Source organism: Phaenicophaeus curvirostris, unplaced genomic scaffold (genome assembly GCF_032191515.1).
Source record: "Phaenicophaeus curvirostris isolate KB17595 unplaced genomic scaffold, BPBGC_Pcur_1.0 scaffold_59, whole genome shotgun sequence".
In the NCBI taxonomy this organism is placed as follows: Eukaryota; Metazoa; Chordata; class Aves; order Cuculiformes; family Cuculidae; genus Phaenicophaeus; species Phaenicophaeus curvirostris.
The window spans coordinates 659,437-677,107 of NW_027206681.1; the positions used below are offsets into that span (position 1 = coordinate 659,437).

At 56.1% G+C, this 17,671-nt stretch overlaps 2 protein-coding genes across 4 annotated transcripts in view; one reads left to right on the forward strand and one right to left on the reverse strand.

Annotated features, from left to right (window-relative positions):
- LOC138734132 (olfactory receptor 52B2-like) overlaps positions 1–17,671 on the reverse strand; it is a 94,315-nt gene that overhangs the window by 45,632 nt on the left and 31,012 nt on the right. The gene's annotated exons all lie outside the window — the stretch shown is intronic.
- Positions 10,579–13,254, forward strand: LOC138734129 (olfactory receptor 51G2-like). 2 transcript variants are annotated; one of them, XM_069881707.1, is made up of 3 exons: positions 10,579–10,833; positions 11,421–11,859; positions 11,977–13,254. In XM_069881707.1, the coding sequence occupies exons 1-3, from the start codon at positions 10,812–10,814 to the stop codon at positions 12,425–12,427; spliced, it is 912 nt and encodes a 303-aa protein (XP_069737808.1). In that variant the 5' UTR covers positions 10,579–10,811; the 3' UTR covers positions 12,428–13,254. The 2 variants fall into 2 exon arrangements, with proteins under 2 accessions (XP_069737808.1, XP_069737806.1); XM_069881705.1 differs by having other exon boundaries at positions 11,421–13,254.

The window sequence follows — 17,671 nt, forward strand, 5'->3', positions numbered from 1 at the left end:
AAGGATGTTGAGGCTCTGGAGCGAGTGCAGAGAAGAGCAACGGAGCTGGGGAAGGGGCTGGAGAACAAGCCTGAGGGCCCTGGGGGTGTTTATCCTGGAGAAGAGGAGGCTGAGGGGAGACCTCATTGCTCTCTGCAACTCCCTGAGAGGAGGTTGTGGAGAGGAGGGAGCTGGGCTCTTCTCCCAAGGGACAGGGGACAGGACGAGAGGGAACGGCCTCAAGCTCCACCAGGGGAGGTTTAGGCTGAACATTAGGGATAATTTTTTTCCCAGGAAGGGTCAATGGGGACTGGCAGAGGCTGCCCAGGGAGGGGGTTGAGTCACCTTCGCTGGAGGGGTTTAAGGGACGGGTGGACGAGGTGCTGAGGGACATGGGTTAGTGATTGATGGGAATGGTTGGACTCGATGATCCGGTGGGTCTCTTCCAACCTGGTGATTCTATGATTCTATGAACACCACTTCTCCCAGTGCTGTGCTTGGCCTGGCAGAGCATCCCTGGCCACAGCAGCACGCAGCACCCCGCTATCAGCCCAACAGCCCCTGGCTGGGACCCCGGCCGTGCCCAGCTCCCCCTGTATCGCCTGTGGGCAGCCCATCGCCTCCCACGCCCTGTGAGTCCCGCACCAGATAGCTCCTCACTGCAACCCCAGATAAAAACCAGCCACCCGCAAGGTGTGACAGCGTGTTTTCTGCCTCTAGGTTTAGCTGAAATGGGTGTCGGTGGGGCTGGGGGCTGGATCTGCTGGTACAGGGACAGCTGTACAGGCTTGCATCCAGCCCTACACCTGCTGCAAACTGAGTTTTCCAGCTGTTTTTTCCCTTTCAGGGCAAGGTGAGAGTGTCATGAGGTGGTATTTCAGGGTTTCCTTCATCACTGTCTTGTGCCCAGAGGCAACGTCCACCCCAGGGTGAAGCAGGGACCAGCACAGCGCTGAGGAGGAGGAGAGCAGATGATTCTGCTCTTCTAGGAATATGGGAATGCCTAAATGGGTCCCCACCAGGATCCCTGGGCAGGATCCGAGATCCAGGATCTCCTGGCAGGGCAGGAGGTGAGCAGAAGAGAGAGGAAAGGATGGAAAATCAAGTCCATATAGGAGATTCCTTCTAGGATCTCCTGCCCATGCAGAAGAAATGAGTGATTAAAACACCATGGGATAGCACGGTGCCACAAATTATAGTGCCCTGGGGAGAAAACCTTGGAAGCAGAAAGCCCTCAGGCACTGGGGGAGTCGTCTGTGTCCCTGTGCTCACTGAAATCCAGCAGCACAGCCTGGCAACTCAGCTGGCCCCAAAGTCATAGAATCATAGAATCACCAGGTTGGAAGAGACCCATCGGATCATCGAGTCCAACCATTCCTATCAAACACTAACCCATGTCCCTCAGCACCTCGTCCACCCGTCCCTTAAACCCCTCCAGGGAAGGGGACTCAACCACCTCCCTGGGCAGCCCTGATCCTTGGGGGTTTGCAGAGTCCCTGGGCTCACGCTGGAATCCAGCAGCGCAGCCGCTCTCCTGTCTCTTGCTGGCAACTCAGCTGGTCCCAAAATCCTGATTCTTGGTGGTCTGCAGCGTCCTACAGTCCCATGGGTGCAGAGTCCGGGGTTGGAGGCTCTCCTGGTACCTTCATCCTCTGGTTCCATCATGCTCCAACAGGGAATTCCTCCAGACTCAGCCTTTTTGACGCAGCTCTGCTGATGCTCAGCATGAACTTGCAGTTCAGGAAAGCAGAAAGTGGCCAGGAAGAGCCATTCCCAGGGCTTTGCAGACCCAGGTGGGGGAAGAGATGCAGATCCGAGTTGGTGCTGGCACAGGATCAACCCACAGAGCAGAGAAGGTCTGGACTTGCTCGCTGTGAGCCAGCCTGGGGAGGGAAAATCCTTTGGGATGGAGCACAGCCATGCTGGGCAAGTTGGAAACCGCTCTCAGCAGCGTAGACAGGAGATGTGAAGCCACTGTCTGGAAACCCTGGGGCTTTTGCAGGGCTCTCAAGGCTCCACATCTCCAGATCAGGTGCCACCAGCTTCCTTCGTTTGGCTGTGATGGTGTTGGATGCTGCCTTCATCTGCTGCTTCCCCAGCCCCTACGCTCCCACTCCTGAAAGGGGAGGCTGCTCTACTCTCCTCCAACATCTTTCCTCACCTCTCGTCCCTCAGGAAGGCCAGAGCTCCTCAGGAAAACTCAGTCTTGATGCAGGAAGGGGAGAGGGACCCCACTGCTCCAGAAGGATGCTTGGATGTACCCATGCTGGGCAGAAGCTGGTGTGCAGAGCAGATTCCCTTCCCCACATCTTAACCCTAGAGACTTTATATCAAGCCAAACCTTTGCTTTCCCTCAAAAGCATCCTTCTGAGCAGCAGATGAGCTCCAAGGGACCTGGCTGGTGCTCCCAGTTCTGTGCCTGCTGCAGGTCTGGCTGGTGCTGGAGCTTTGCAGAAGGTCTCTCAACAACAGACCCTCGCAAAAAAAGCCCCCAGTGCTGGGTGGGAACCACAAGAGCTGCGTCTCAGACCCTGCAGTCCAGGGGCTTCTGCTCATGAGCAGAATGACACCCAGGGAAATCTCTTTGCAGTGCTGAGCAGCAGTTTGAGGGTGGCCTGTGCCATACAGGGTTGGACTGGAGGAGCTTAGAGATCATTTCCAACCTTCATGACTCCATGGTTCTATGATTCCATCCAGTTCCACCCTGTGCATGGACACATCCCACTGGATCAGGGGCTCCAAGCCCCATCCAACCTGGCCTTGAACCCCTCCAGGGATGAGGCAGCCACCCCTGCTCTGGGCAACCTATTACCAGTTTTGCTAAGGTCCCCACAGCACCAAACCAGCACCAAACCAGCACCAAACCACCACCCCAGCATCGTGCACTCAGCACATCCCCTTTCCCCCAGACAGTCCCAGGTAACAACACCTCTGTGGGGCCAATCTGAGGGTAACAAGGGGCTTGAGGGGGGCAACAAGGCTGGGGGAGGGTCTGGAGCAGCTGAGGAACCTGGGACAGTTTAACCTGGAGAAGAGGAGGGTGAGGACAGACCCCATCGCTCTCTGCAAGGTATTCAAGGTCAGGTTGGATGGGGCTTGGAGCCCCCTGATTCCATGGGAGGTGTCCCTGCCCGTGGCAGGGGATGGAACTGGATGGGCTTTTATGTCCCTTTCAACCCAAACCATTCCATGGTTCTATGACCTTCAGGCCAGTCCTGCTTCACTCGCAAGTCCTGGGACCGCAGAGGTGCTGGGATGAGATGCAGAACACCAGGACCTGTGCTGGGGCTGCCGGAGAGAGGCTCTGCCAAAGGCTGCCCCCTCCCTCCCAGGATTTCAGTGCATCCCTCAGGGTAGGGAGCTGCTCTCGCTTGTGAGGGGTACGTGGAATCAGGGACTCAAGGATCCAGGGACTCATGGAACCATGGAATCTACTTCCAGTACCTCCCACTGGATCAGGCTGCTCAAAGCCCCGTCCAACCTGGCCTTGGACACCTCCAGAGATGGAGCATCGACCATGTCCCTGGGCAACCTGCTCCAGAGAGTGTCCACCCTCATCGTGAAGAAAGACACTTTGTTTTGAGGCTCCTTTTCAGCCACTGTGGCAGAAAAGCTGAGATGGATGGAGTGCTGGCTCCCATGCTCAACATTCCAACCCATTTTTTGCACCGGGATGCTCTGGTGATTTCTGCCCTTTTGCTGCGTCCGGGCTCTTCGATCATAAACTGAGTTTTCGGGGCAGAGTGCTGAGTCACGACAGCCTCTCGCAGCCCGGCTGCGGCGTGATGATAAGTGGGACGGCACAAACAGGAGCCCGGCTGCGCGCCGATAAGGCAGCGCCGGGGCAGAGACCCCCCTTTATGCTGAGTCAGACTTCTGACGCAGCAGAAAGCGCTTCTGCTGAGACGGCGTGGCCGTCAGCTGAGAAATAGTGCGTCTGAATTTTCCTTCACGGGAGCAGGGGGGAGATGGCAGCCCTGGGGTGCTCGTCCCTGCAGCAGCCTGGTCCCCATCACTGCCCTCCGTGGCTGAGCCCATGATGGGCTTGGGGGTCAGATTCCCAAAAAGAGAGTGGGAAGGGTCCTGATAACCAACCCTTCTTCACCATCCTCCCCTCTTGCCCTCTGTGTGTGTGGCTGAATGTTTTGGCTCCTTTCAGAACTGTTCCTATTTAGAATCTTGGAGTGGTTTGGGTTGGAAGGGACCTCAAAGCCCATTCACTTCCACCCCCAAGCCATGGGCAGGGGCACCTCCCACTGGATCAGGGGCTCCAAGCCCCATCCAGCCTGGTCTTGAACCCCTCCAGGGATGGGGCAGCCACCCCTGCTCTGGGCAACCTGGGCCAGGGCCTCCCCACCCTCACAGGAGAACATTTCTCCCTAAGATCTCATCTCAATCTCCCCTCTTTCAGCTCAAAACTGCTCCCCTCATCCCATCCCTTCACTCCCTGCAGAGGGAACCACACCACCTTGCACCCCTCCCAGAGAAAGGCTCTCGGGGGATCAGAATTCCCTTGCTTTTCCCTGCACTGGCTGGCAGGCAGAGCTGCTTGGTGGGGAAACTGAGGCACTGAGCAGGGCAGTGGCACCCAAAGTGGCACAAAATGCTCCTGGCGGGGCAGCAATCCTCTCAGGAAAGAGGGTCCCAAACCTGCTCCTCCACTAGGGATACAGCCAGGTGTAAACTTCCTTAGCCATTCGTAGAGTCATGGAATCACAGAATGGTTTGGGTTGGAAGGGGCCTCAAAGTGCACCCAGTTCCATCCATGGGCAGGGACACCTCCCATTGGATGAGGTTGCTCCAAGCTCCATCCAGCCTGGCCTTGAACTCCTCCTGGGATGGCTCAGCTACTGCTTCTCTGGGCATCCTGGGTCTGGGCCTCATTCATTAGCTGTTCATTAGCCATTCATTAGCCATTCATTAGCTATTCATTAGCATTCAGGCTGGAAATTGATGTCAGACCTGCCTGGTGTCCACGCAATTCCCTGTGGGTCACGCTGAGCATGACAAGCGCTGAGCCCGCGATGTCCTGGGGAGCTCCGGCGCTGCCCCTTTCACTGGGATCGAGGAGATTTGGGGTAAATGTGGTTCAGGGTGAACACAGCACAAACCGTTTGTGTTCCAAAGCTCTGGGGCCGGGGGTTACTTGCCCAGAGCAGGGGTGGCTGCCCCATCCCTGGAGGGGTTCAAGGCCAGGTTGGATGGGGCTCGGAGCCCCTGATCCAGTGGGAGGTGTCCCTGCTATGGAACTGGATGAGCTCTGAGGTCCCTTCCAACCCAAACCATTCCATGATTATAAGAAATTCTTGCCTATAAGGATGATGAAGCGCTGGATCTGGTTGCCCAGAGAGGTGGGAGATGCCCCATCCCTGGAAACATCCAAGGCCAGGTTGCATGGGGCTGGAGCTCCCTGATCCAGTGGGAGGTGTCCCTGCCTGTGGCAGCGGGGTTGCAACTGGATGGGCTTTGTGGTCTTTCTCAACTCATAATTGAGGTCTCCAGACTGAGCTCCTGTGCACCAGAAGGCACAAAACCCTCTTGGGATCTCCTGCCACCCCAGGAGCTGCTGTTTTTCATGGCCCCACGCACAGTCGGGGTTTGAAGGCACCATCGCTGCCCTGGGAAGCTCCTTTTCCTTCACATTTGCAACGCGTCGCTCCCTGGGGCAGCCTCGGGGAGCTACAACAGCCCCTGGGGCTGGGGCAGAGCAGGGCAAACCCTCCTTCTCCAGGCAGGGAAACTGAGGCACACATTACGGAAGGCACGGGGTGGGAAGAAAACCAAGGCTGGCCAAGCCACCCTGCAGGAGCTGCTGGAGCAGAGCCGGCTCGTTCCCCTTGAGACCCCCTGCTCCCCCACAATCCCCCCACGGCACCGTGTGAGCTGTGTTTGTGGCTTTGCACAAGGACCCGGCACAGCCCCGGATCCACAACCGCAGATCCCGTGCGGATGGAATTCCAGACTGTGGCCAACCCGCTGCACCCCTCCGGCACCAAATCAGGGCAAGAGGGGAAACTGAGGCACAGTCGTGGCCAACCAGTTGTGCTGCCGGCTCGCGAGCGTGGGGCGGGGGGTGCCTGACGGCACGGGGGCTCCTTCTGGACCATGTTCCCATCAGTAAATGGGATTTCCAGAGGGGCTACTGGGATTCAGGCACCCCAAGCCCTTCCCCAGGCTGGGTGCTGGTTTTCCAGCTGGACTGTGTTTGGTGCCAAGCTGGATCTCGTTCCAAAGCTGCTCTTGGAAGCACCATCCAGGTTTGGCTTCCCAAATTAGAAGAGCATGGAGCCGAGCTGGGGGGAATGAGCTGCCCCCACCTGCTCCAAGGTTTCATCCCCTCGTTTGGAGAGGTGTTCCCAGCCCAAAGCCGGAGCAGCACTGCTCTTTCCCCCGTGTTTTGTGCTTGTGTTTTCCCACCAGCAAGGTGGGGGAAGCCCCTTGTGGTCCCTGCCATGAGTCACTGGGGGTCTCAAGCCCATGGGGTCAACCCTCTCGGGATGAGGAAGCAGCAGCCGACATCGCCCGTGGAGGCTGAGGAGGGGATGGCTCCGCGTGAGGGTCTCGCTGCTCCCTGTTCACATAGTGGATCAAGGAATCATGGAATGGTTTGGATTGGAAGGGACCTTGAAGCCCACCCAGTTCCATCCCTCTGGGCGAGGACATCTTCTGGGGTGCTCAAAGCCTCATCCAAGCTGATCTTGGCTGGTCATCTGACTCAGGTGGAGTTTCGCTCCTGAGCTGACTGGTCATCAAAACAGGGACCTTGGGCATCAAAACGAGGACCCTGGGCATTCAAATAGGAACATTGAGCATCAAAATAAGGACCCTGGGCATTCCAACAGGAACATTAAGCATCAAGACAAGGACCTTGGGCATCAGCACAAGGACCTTGGGCATCAGCAGAAGGTGGATGTACAGGGCCACCAGCTGAGAAAGGGATGAGGACAGAGTCTCCCTGCCCCAATAAAAGCTGCTGCTCTAGCACCCTCGCTTTGGTGACGCCAAATCAACAAATCCCCCTGGCAGAAAAGCCCAGTTTTGCTTTCTCAGCAGCTGAATCCTACCAGGAGAAAGGTCTCACCCTCTCCTCATCAAGAGCAAGGGATGGGGCTACTGCGCTCTCTGGCTTTCTTGGCCAGCAGGCTGGGACCAGGTCCTGCCCCGCACCCTTCTGGGCATGAGGAGATGTGCAGGGACAGACTTTGAGGGTGAATGCCCTGGTTTAATCCTTTTCCTCCTCTGTACCCACTACATCCTGGGGTCTGACCCTATGAGAACACTCAGAGATTCACAAATCCCCCTTTTCAATGGGAAGGAGATGTGGGCACGAGTGTTTGAGAGAATGGTGCTTCGTGGTTGCGTATCTATGACAGGCTGGGACAGCTGGGGTTATCCAGCCTGGAGAAGAGAAGGCTTGAATGTGACCTTAGAGAAGGAAAGAGGCTCCAGAGAAGGTGGGGAGGGGCTCTTGATCAGGGAGGGCAGGGATGGGATGAGGGGAACGGTTTTGAGCGGCAAGAGGGGAGATGGAGATGAGATCTTAGGGAGAAATGTTCTCCTGGGAGGGTGGGGAGGCCCTGGCCCAGGTTTCCCAGAGCAGGGGTGGCTGCCCCATCCCTGGAGGGGTTCAAGGCCAGGTTGGATGGGGCTTGGAGCCCCTGATCCCGTGGGAGGTGTCCCTGCCCACAGTAGAGGTTAGAACTGGATGGGCTTTAGGGTCCCTCCCGACCCAAACCGTTCCATGATTCCATGACAACAGCTCAGGGAGGACTTTTTCTTCCAGTAGAGGTTCATTTGAATTTGAACTTTGGTGACTGCAACACACAGTGGCAGAAAGATCTGGAGCCACCATTTTACGCCTGTTTGAACACCCTTCTTTGGAGGGATCCCCATCCGTGTATTGGAAGAGACAACGTGACCTTGATGCCTTCACCCATTCCAGAGACCTTCAGAGGTGGCTTGTGCCAATGAAGCAGTGCTCACTGTGTGACAGCACGGCTCTTCGAGTGTCCTGCATCCAGATGTTCCCACATCTGCATCTCTGCCTTCTTCCACCTACCAGATTTCTTCTTCACCCATTGTTTCAAGACCAGCATCTTCCACCTTGACCACATCCTGCTGGCCAGGGCACGAGCGCACGCCTGGGTGACACGTTGAGTCTGGCTGGACCAGAAGAGGTGATCTGGGCCGTCCACATCATCTCTTTGTGGTGTTTCCCTGTGCAGACCTCTTTCCATGCCGTTATCATGGGAGGGTGGATATCATAGAATAACAGATCCTATCTGCTCCAGCCCTTGGATCGTCTCCGTGGCCTCCTCTGGACTCGCTCCAGCAGATCCATGTCCTTGCCTTGCTGAGGAACGTATGTTGTGCTCATACTGCTGTGAGTATGAACTGGTTCTGGTTCAGGAATCCCTGGAACAAACTGAGGTCTGGAAAGGTGCTTGGGGAATTGCTAAGCACACTTGCCCTGTTCTTACCTTCTCCTCTTGGCACCTGCCCGGGGCCCCTTTTGGGGACAGGACACAAAGCCACAAAGCTCTGGTCTTCTTCAGAGACCAGGAACCTGCTCCAGGGCTTCCTTCCACATCCACAGGGGTGACGTGGGGCTGGGAACAACTTGAGGGCTCGTCTATCCATCACCCTGCCACAGAGTGGGAGCTCCTAAACCCAAACCGCTCCTGGCCTTGCTCTCGAGGGATGAGAACAATGGGAGGAGGAGGAGGGCACCTCTGGTAGGAGGGGGGTCTCCTGGGTGCGTCTCCTGCTACCATCAGCAGGGACCAATGGGGCAGAGAAGAGCCGTGTTGCATGACAACATGGACTGGGGCTGCGGTGGTTAAAGCATCTTCTCTGAGCACTGAGGAACAGAGCTCCCAGGCCAGCCCTGTCCCACCTGGGTCATCTACAAACCCTCTGCTGCTGCGAGCCCTGAGGGCAGGAACCAGCTTCTCCCTCGCAGCGGAGCTGGTGGGAAGCTCAGGACAGCGGTGAGCGAGGCAGGTGAGTGGGTTCTTTGCTCCATCGTGGAAGACTGAGCCGGATCCCACCTCACCCCAGGTGTGGGCAGGGTCCACAATGCTTGGACCTGCAAACACTCATGGTCCAGCTCATCTCTCCCACCAGAGGTGGGTGCTCCCCACAGGGCTGTGCTCTGTCCCCTTCCCCTCTTCCAGCTCAAACCCATTCCCCTCATCCCATCCCTGCGCTCCCTGATCCAGACCCCCTCCCTAGTTTTCCCGGAGCCCCTTTCCACACTGGAAGCTGCTCTAAGCTCTACATCAAACTGTAGGAGTTCAAATGAGTCGTCACTTAGAAAAGCAACCAAAAGTATTCACCCTTCTGTAGTGCTCAGGCTCTTCCTGATGGGCTTTGTACGAGTGCTTCGTATGGACCCCACCTTAAATTTGGGAGGGTCTTGTGTTCTTCCAGCCCAGTCCCAGCCTGCAGCGATGCTCCTGTGCTGTTCTGCTGCATGAAAGGTGGGTGAGACAAGGATGTTCCCCGGTGCTCCAGGCATGGAAGCAGCATCCATCCAGCTTAGGGCGTGTAAAGCCGTCTCGGAGCTCCGGAGGAGGAGATGGGCAGGATGCAGGGCAATTGGAATCGTTAAGGTTGCAAAAGACTTCTAAGATTATCGATTCCAACCTCCGGTTAAAACCAACCTCTGATGGTTCCTGAGCTCTCAGGGCAGAGACTGATCCAGGAATCGTCTCTGCTGCAGCTGGTCCTGGCAGAGGTTTGTATCTGAAGAGAACTTTCTCCTGCACCTCCATCCCCACTGTGGAATCATTAAGGTTGGTCCAAGCTCCTCCAGCCCATCCATCAGCCCAGCCCCGCTGTGCTGTCTGAACCCTGTCCCCAGCCGCCACGACCACAGTTTTTGAGCCCCTCCGGGGATGGGGCGTCCACCACTGCCCTGGGAAACCTCTGACAGCGCTTGACCAATGCGGGGGATGAGAAGCTTTGAGAAGCTTCTCTTGAGAACCGGAGAAAACTTCCACCCTCTGCTGCTTTGTGCATGCCCGGGTCGATCCACACAGCTCGTTCTGTCTTTGGTGGTGTCCAAGGGGGCTGTATTGAGGCCAGAAACCCCCTACACTTGAGACCAGGGAGAGGTCAGAGATGGGCTGGAGGAGAAGCCTTGTGAATCTGAGGAAAGAAAGGCAATATTTTGGCAGTTTTCTGAACGGACAGAGTTCCAGCAATTTGGAAGGTGATGGTTTCCTACAGGAGAGCTGGGGAGGGGCTCTTGATCAGGGAGGGCAGGGATGTAACAAGGGGAAAGGTTTTGAGCTGAAAGAGGGGAGATTGAGATGAGATCTTAGAGATAAATATTCTCCTGTGAGGGTGGGGAGGCCCTGGCCCAGGCTGCCCAGAGCAGCGGTGGCTGCCCCATCCCTGGAGGGGTTCCAGGCCAGGTTGGATGGGGCTTGGAGCCCCTGATCCAGTGGGAGGCATCCCTGCCCATGGCAGAGGATGGCACTGGGTGGGCCTTGAGGTCCCTTCCCACCTAACCCTTTCCATGATTCCACGATTAAGTTGCTTCAAACACTTTTCTAGACTCATAGGTCGATACCCTGTGCTTCGTGCTCAGACACACGCAAGGACCAGATCTAAGCACGCAGAGGAGGGTTGAGGATTCGAGAGGTCACAGCCCTTGAGTCCCTTCCCTGTCCTCCCTGGCAGCCTGAAGCCATGTGAGCTTGCAGAAAACAAACGCTGGGCAAGCAGTTCCACCTCTCCTCATTGTGTTTCCAGTGAAAGAACATCCAGAGATTCCCTGGTTTGGTGCGATGTCCTGGTAATCTCCAGCTCACTCTTCTCCCTGCATGATTTCTACAACGTTGCTTGGTGAGTAACCTCTGTCCTTCAGCTGAAGGTGATCTCTTCCACTCCTTGTGTCTGTAGATGGCCTCTGTTTTGTTGGTCTAAGAGGTCCAGGCTCTGCTGGCCTCCAGTACAATGTGGTTGCTGTATTCCAGACCCAGATCTAACCCTTTATCAGCTCCTCTTCATCACTGGAGCTTCCCACCAAGCCCACAAATGATCAGAGCTCACCACCCCCCTCTCTCATTGCGACCCCTTTGTCGATTTGCATTGACACGAGCACCCACGGACATTTGGTTTGGTTAAATTGTCTGTTCTTCTGCTATGCCGAGCGAGGATCAGCATCTGCTGGGCATGGAACACACCGAGGCTTCTGCCTGTGTGTGGTTTCTGTGTTGGAGCCTGTGTCCAGGGGGAGGTGAGGACGTTCAGGTGGTTTCAATGCAGCCCCTGGTGAGCTTGGCTTTAGCACATGGCATTCCTGGTCACACTGGTCCCTCTGATCCAAGGCTTCAGACCTTGGATCAGACCTGAGGGGCTTCCAGACCTGAGGGGCTTCCAGGCCATCCCTGTTTCTTTGTGGTTTGTGACCCTGTTGGCTTTCATTCCAGGGCAGCTTCTCAGGGATGAGATGGAGCATCCTTGTTTTATCCCTCCTGGGACCAACAGGAGCCAGAGCAGGACGTTGTCGTTCCTTTTGGGCGGCTTTCCAGCTTGGGAAACCACTCGCATGTGGTCTGCGGTTCCTCTCTGCTCCATGTACCTCCTGGCACTGCTGGGAAACTTGGCCGTCCTTGCCATCGTCGGGTCAGAGCGGAGCCTCCACGCACCCATGTATCTCCTCCTCGCCATGCTCGCCGTCGCCGACCTCGGCTTGTCCACGTCCACGTTCCCAACCATGCTGAGGATGCTGTGGCTGGAGGCCAGAGAGATCAGCTTTGGGACCTGCCTGGCCCAGATGTTCTTCATCCACGTCTTCGCCGATATCGAATCCGCTGTCATCCTGGCGATGGCCTTCGATCGCTACGTGGCCATCTGCCACCCCTTGAGGTATGGCTCCATCCTCACCAACTCCGTCACCACCAAGATCTGCGTGGCAATCGTCACGAGGGCCACCCTTGTGCTGCTCCCACTCCCCATCCTGCTGAGCCAGGTGTGTTTCACCAGGGTCAGGAGGCTCTCACATCCCTACTGCCTTCATCCCGACGTCATCAAACACGCAGAATCGGACGTGAGGGTTCACAGCACCTACGGCCTCTTTGTGCTGCTCTCCACACTGGGTTTGGACTTGCTCTTTGTCCTCCTCTCCTACCTGCTCATCCTCAAGACCATCCTGAGCGTTGCGACGTGGAGGGGGCGCCTCAAAGCCCTCAACACCTGCCTCTCTCACATCTGCGCTGTCCTGCTCTTCTTCATACCCATGATCTGCCTGTCGATGATGCACCAGTTCATCAAACACGTGTCCCCCCAGGCCTACACTTTCACAGCCAACCTCCACTTCCTCGTCCCACCCATCCTGAATCCCATTGTTTACAGCGTTAAAGCCAAACCCATCCGCAGGCGGATGCTGAGGATGCTTTGCCAAAGTGACAAGGCCAGGAGGGGCATCTGCCGGTAAAGCCAACATGATGGTCACTGCCAGAGACCCTAGGCAAGGTTCACCACCCAAGAACACCATCCGTGAGAGGGAAACCTCTGCTGGCATAAGGATACGTGGTGAGTAAGGACATAAGGAGGTGATTCTGCCACTCTAATTCACTCTCGTGAGACCCCACCTGGAGTCCTGTGCCCGGTTTTGGAGTCCTCAGCACAGGAAGGACATGAAGCTGTTGGAGTGAGTCCAGAGGAGGTCACGGAGCTGATCCGAGGGCTGGAGAACATCCCACATGAGGACAGGTTGGGAGAGTTGGGGTTGTTCAGCCTGGAGACCTTAGAGCAGCTTCACATATGGAAAGGGGCTCCAGGAAAAGCTGGGGAGGGGCTCCTGATCAGGGCAGGGACGTGACGAGGGGAACAGTTTTGAAGTGAAAGGGGAGATTAAGATGAGAACTTAGGAAGAAATGTTCTCCTGGGAGGGTGGGGAGGCCCTGGCCCAGGCTGCCCAGAGCAGAGGTGGCTGCCCCATCCCTGGAGGGGTTCAAGGCCAGGTTGGCTGGGGCTTGGAGCCCCTGATCCAGTGGGAGGTGTCCCTGCCCATGGCAGGGCTGGAACTAGATGGGCTCTGAGGTCCCTTCTAACCCAAACCATCCCAGGACTCCATGATCAAAGGGACTTGTGGAAATGTGGTAAACAGACTGTGGGATGTTCAGAAAAAGAATCAAGGGCAAGGGAGAGGAGGGGTCCAACAGCGTCGGGAAGGAAAATAGAAAGGTGCTGGCAAAGGGGTCAATTGAGCGTAAACGAGTCATTGGTCAATGCACTCGATCACCGCAGCCGGTCCTGTCTGCTCATTAAACCCAGTCCTGCCTCGATTCTGAGTGGCCTCGTGGTCTGTGGTGGGGGGTACGCGTGGGGTTTAGCGACAAACATTCAGCTGGACTGACTGATGAAAAGCCCTCCGAGCTCCTCCAGTCCAACCGCTAGTCCAGCCCCACCGCGCCGACTGAACCCTGTCCCCAGGTGCCACAGCCACACAGGTTTTGAACCCCTGCAGGGATGGGGACTCCAACACTGCCCTGTGCCGCCTCTTCCAGAGCTTCACCACTCTTTCCATGAAGGAATTGCTCCCAAGTTCCAATCTAAACTGCCCCTGGTACAACTTGGGGGCATTTCCTCTCATCCCAGCCCTTGTTCCTTGGGAGAGGGACCAGCACCCACCTCATCACAGCCTCCTTTCCAGGAGCTGCGCAGAGCGATGAGGTCTCCCCTCAGCCTCCTCTTCTCCAGGCTAAACACACACAGAGCCCTCAGCATCTCCCACAGCCCCTGGGCTCCAGACCCTTCCCCAGCTCCATTCCCTTCTCCTGTCGTGGTCCAGCCCCTCCGGGCCCAGAACTGAACCCAGGATTCAAGGTGCAGCCTCCCCAGAGCCAAGTGCAGGGGATGATCTGGTCCCTGCTCCTTCTGGCCACCCCAGGGTTGATCCAAGCCAGGATGCTGTTGGCCTTCTTGGCCACCTGGGCCACGTCTGACTCATGTTCAGCTGCTGTTGACCAGCACCCCAGGTCTTTCTCCTCCAGGCAGCTTTCCAGTTCCTTCCACTGCACCTTGGGAGCTCAGCAGGGTTGGAGCTGGACATCCTCTGGGCAGCTGAGAACGTTGGCAGCGGCACCAGGGAGGTGGGATGCTGGGATCCTGCATCCTCCGCTCTCCCAGGGGACCTGGCAGAGCGCAGGGTCCCCTTGGAGGATGCAAGCGGAGCCTCACGGTTCCACAGCTCGATGCTCCCCTCTGCTGGGTGCTGTGGGGCAGGATTCGGGGTGCTCCTGGTTCCTGCCGCCCCATGTCCCTGCTCAGCCCACCATGGGAGCTCCTGGTGTGAACAAAGGGAGGGGATCTCTCTTTGGGGACCTCAAATGTGAAGGCAAATCCATGGGGTCGCATGAGTTGTCCCGTGGCAGGCTCTCCCCATAGGCTGTGTCCCATGTCAGGACCTTCACAGAATAGTTGTTTCTCTTTTTTTTCCTTCCTTCCTTTTCTCATTACCATAGAATCATGGCATGGTTTGGGTTGGATGGGACCTCAAAGCCCATCCAGTTCCCATGAGCACGGACACCTCCCACTGGATCAGGGGCTCCAAGCCCCATGCAACTTGGTCTTCAGCCCCTCCAGGGATGGGGCAGACACCACTTTCCTGCATCAAGGCTTCACCACCTTCACAGAAGATCATTTCTCCCTAAGATCTCATCTCAATCTCCCCTCTTGCAGCTCAAAATCGTTTCTCTCCTCCCATCCCTGCACTCCCTGATCCAGAGCCCCTCCCCAGCATCCCTGCAGCCCCTTTCTGCACTGGAAGCTGCTCTAAGGTCTCCCCACAGCCTTCTCCAGGCTGAACAACCCCAACACTCCCATCCCGGAAAGTTCTCCAGCTCTTGGATCATCTCCATGGTCTCCTCTAGACTTGCTCTAACAGCTCCATGTCCTCCCTGTGCTGAAGGCACATAGGAAGACAAATACTTTCTAGCACTGTAAAATCCATTTTATGTTGGTAAAGCTGGAATTATCCACCTCCCATTGTACCTGTCCCTGCAGGTGAGTTGGTGGTTCATGATCTCACAGGGTTTCAGGGCAGGGGACAGATCCCACCTCGTGTCTCCCACTCTGCACACACAGACCATGACTCAATGCAGCCCCAGAGACCCCAAGTTTTGGCTTTGCCCAGCAGCTTTCAGGGTTCCTCTCTTGCCCCACAATGCAGCTCAGACCTGAAAAGCAGGCATGGGTATTAAATTCATCAGCTTTTTGGTTTTCATAGAGTCATAGAATCACCAAGTTGGAAAAGACCCATCAGATCATGGAGTCCAACCATTCCCATCAATCACTAACCCATGTCCCTCAGCGCCTCGTCCACCCGTCCCTTAAACCCCTCCTGCGAAGGTGACTCAACCCCCTCCCTGGGCAGCCTCTGCCAGTGCCCAATGACTCTTTCCATGTTTTCAGCCTAAAAGTCTACAAAAAGCAAAGCACAGCCACCTTCTGACTGCAGGAGTTGTATTCCCAGGAGTGGTGTGCAGGTCTCCAGGCGCATCCATCCCTCCTCTTCCAGAGCCTTCCCTGGGGCTCCTCTGCAAACCGCATCCAGCAAATCTCTCAGGTGAGGACCCTCTCACAGACACTTCACTTTTGGATTGTCTCTCTGCTTCAGAAAAAAAAAAGGAGGAACATCTCCTATGCTGGGGTTAGGGCAAACCCAAGCACAAATCCAGGCTGGGTGGACAATGTACCGGGAGAAGCCCTGAGAAGAACTTGGGGTGTTGACAGAGAAGCTCAGCATGACTTGGCAACAGGGGCTTGCAGCCCAGAAACCAACCATGTCCTGAGCTGCATCCAAAGCCGTGGGACCAGCAGGGAGGGAGGGGATTCTGCCCCTCTGCTCTGCTCTGGAGAGACCCACCTGGAGAGCCCTGAGTCCAGTTCTGGAGTCCTCAGCACAGGAAAGCTGTGGAGCTGTTGGAGTGAGTCCAAAGGAGGCCATGGAGATGGAACTGGATGGGCTTCGAGGTCTCTTCCAACCCAAACCCTTCCCTGATTCCACATGCCACGTCATCATCAAGTAGATCATGGAGGCTTGAGGTCCTCATTTAATTAAAGACATGAATTCGTGCCCTAGAATCAATCCAAACCAGGGCTGTGGGCTACAATGTGGGGCTGAACGGCCATAAGGGATGCACACGCCAACAGCTGGTGGCAACAACGTTCTGCAAAAATTCTAGTCTGGGGGGCTTGGAAGCTAATGTTGTGTCCCAAGGTGCCAGGTCCCATTTTTTTCTGAGACAGAAAAGGACAAAGAAAGAAAGGAGGAAGGAAGGCAAAATGAAATATCTGGCTGGAAAATTAAATATCTGGCTGGAAAACGAAATATCTGGCCAAAGGCAATCTCTCTGCTTTTATTTCAGTAATTAAATTCAGATTTAGTGCTTCATTTCAGGTACCCAGGTTTGATTTCTTCGTGCTTTTATTACCTTCCATTCGCCCACAGCCTCTCTCCGCTCTCTCGCTTCTTGGCCAATCCAGCTCTTTGTTAATATTAGATTTTCGGTTTATGCCCCCAAAGAGAGTCCTGGCAGAGCAGGAGCCAGCGCTGGACGTTCAGACCAGGAGCGGTGGTGGAAGCCAGTGGCAGATGCAATTATTTAGTTAATGACCCTGGCAGCGTTCGAGCCCCCACAGAGTCCAGCAGAGCAAAGCTGGAGGCAGCGATTGCAGCAGGTCCTGGGTCGTCTCGGTGGGGTTGGCTGGAGGAGCTGGCACTGATCACCCCTGTGTCATCAACCACCCCACCTCACACCAATCCCACAGTGTGGAGATGAGGCAGAGCTCTGATGGCTTTGTGAGTTCCCTCACGCACCATAAACCCTCCGAGAAGGGATAGAATAAAAGGGAACGGCCTCAGGTTGCACCAGGGAAGGATGAGGATGGGTATTGGGAGAAATTCCTCCAAGGAAAGGGTTGCCAAGCCCTGGTGGTGGAGTCCCCATCCCTGGAGGGGTTCAAAAAATGTGTGGCTGCGGCACTGGTGAGACCCAACCTCGAATCCTGGGGTCAGTTCTGGGTCCTCCCCACAAGAAGGATGTTGAGGCTCTGGAGCGAGTCCAGAGAAGAGCAACGAAGCTGGGGAAGGGGCTGGAGAACAAGCCTGAGGGCCTTGGGGGTGTTTATCCTGGAGAAGAGGAGGCTGAGGGGAGACCTCATTGCTCTCTGCAACTCCCTGAGAGGAGGTTGTGGAGAGGAGGGAGCTGGGCTCTTCTCCCAAGGGACAGGGGACAGGACGAGAGGGAATGGCCTCAAGCTCCACCAGGGGAGGGTCAGGCTGGACATTAGGAAAGTTTTCTTCACAGAAAGGTTCACTGGGCACTGGAACAGGGAGGGGGTTGAGTCCCCTTCCCTGGAGGGGTTTAAGGGACAGGTGAACGAGGTGCTGAGGGACATGGGTTAGTGACTGATGGGAATGGTTGGACTCCATGAGCCGGTGGGTCTCTTCCAACCTGGTGATTCTATGATTCTACGACTTGGGGCCAGGGGCCAGGTGTAACGATGGGGTTGGGTGCTGGATGAGCTTTGAGGTCTTTCCCGACCTCAAAGCCATGTGGATGTGGTGCTGAGGGACATGGTTCAGTGGTGGAGTTGGAAGTGCTGGCTAAAGGGCTGGACCTGATGGTCTTGAAGTTCTTTTCCAACCTCAACTATTCTGTGATTTCATCAT

Excerpts from the sequence above, each read along its gene's own strand:
- LOC138734129 (XM_069881705.1), top strand. The coding sequence starts at position 10,812 with ATGATTTCTACAACGTTGCTTG. Across the intron at positions 10,834-11,420 it reads GATTTCTACAACGTTGCTTG|GGCAGCTTCTCAGGGATGAG; the intron begins GTGAGTAACCTC and ends CTTTCATTCCAG.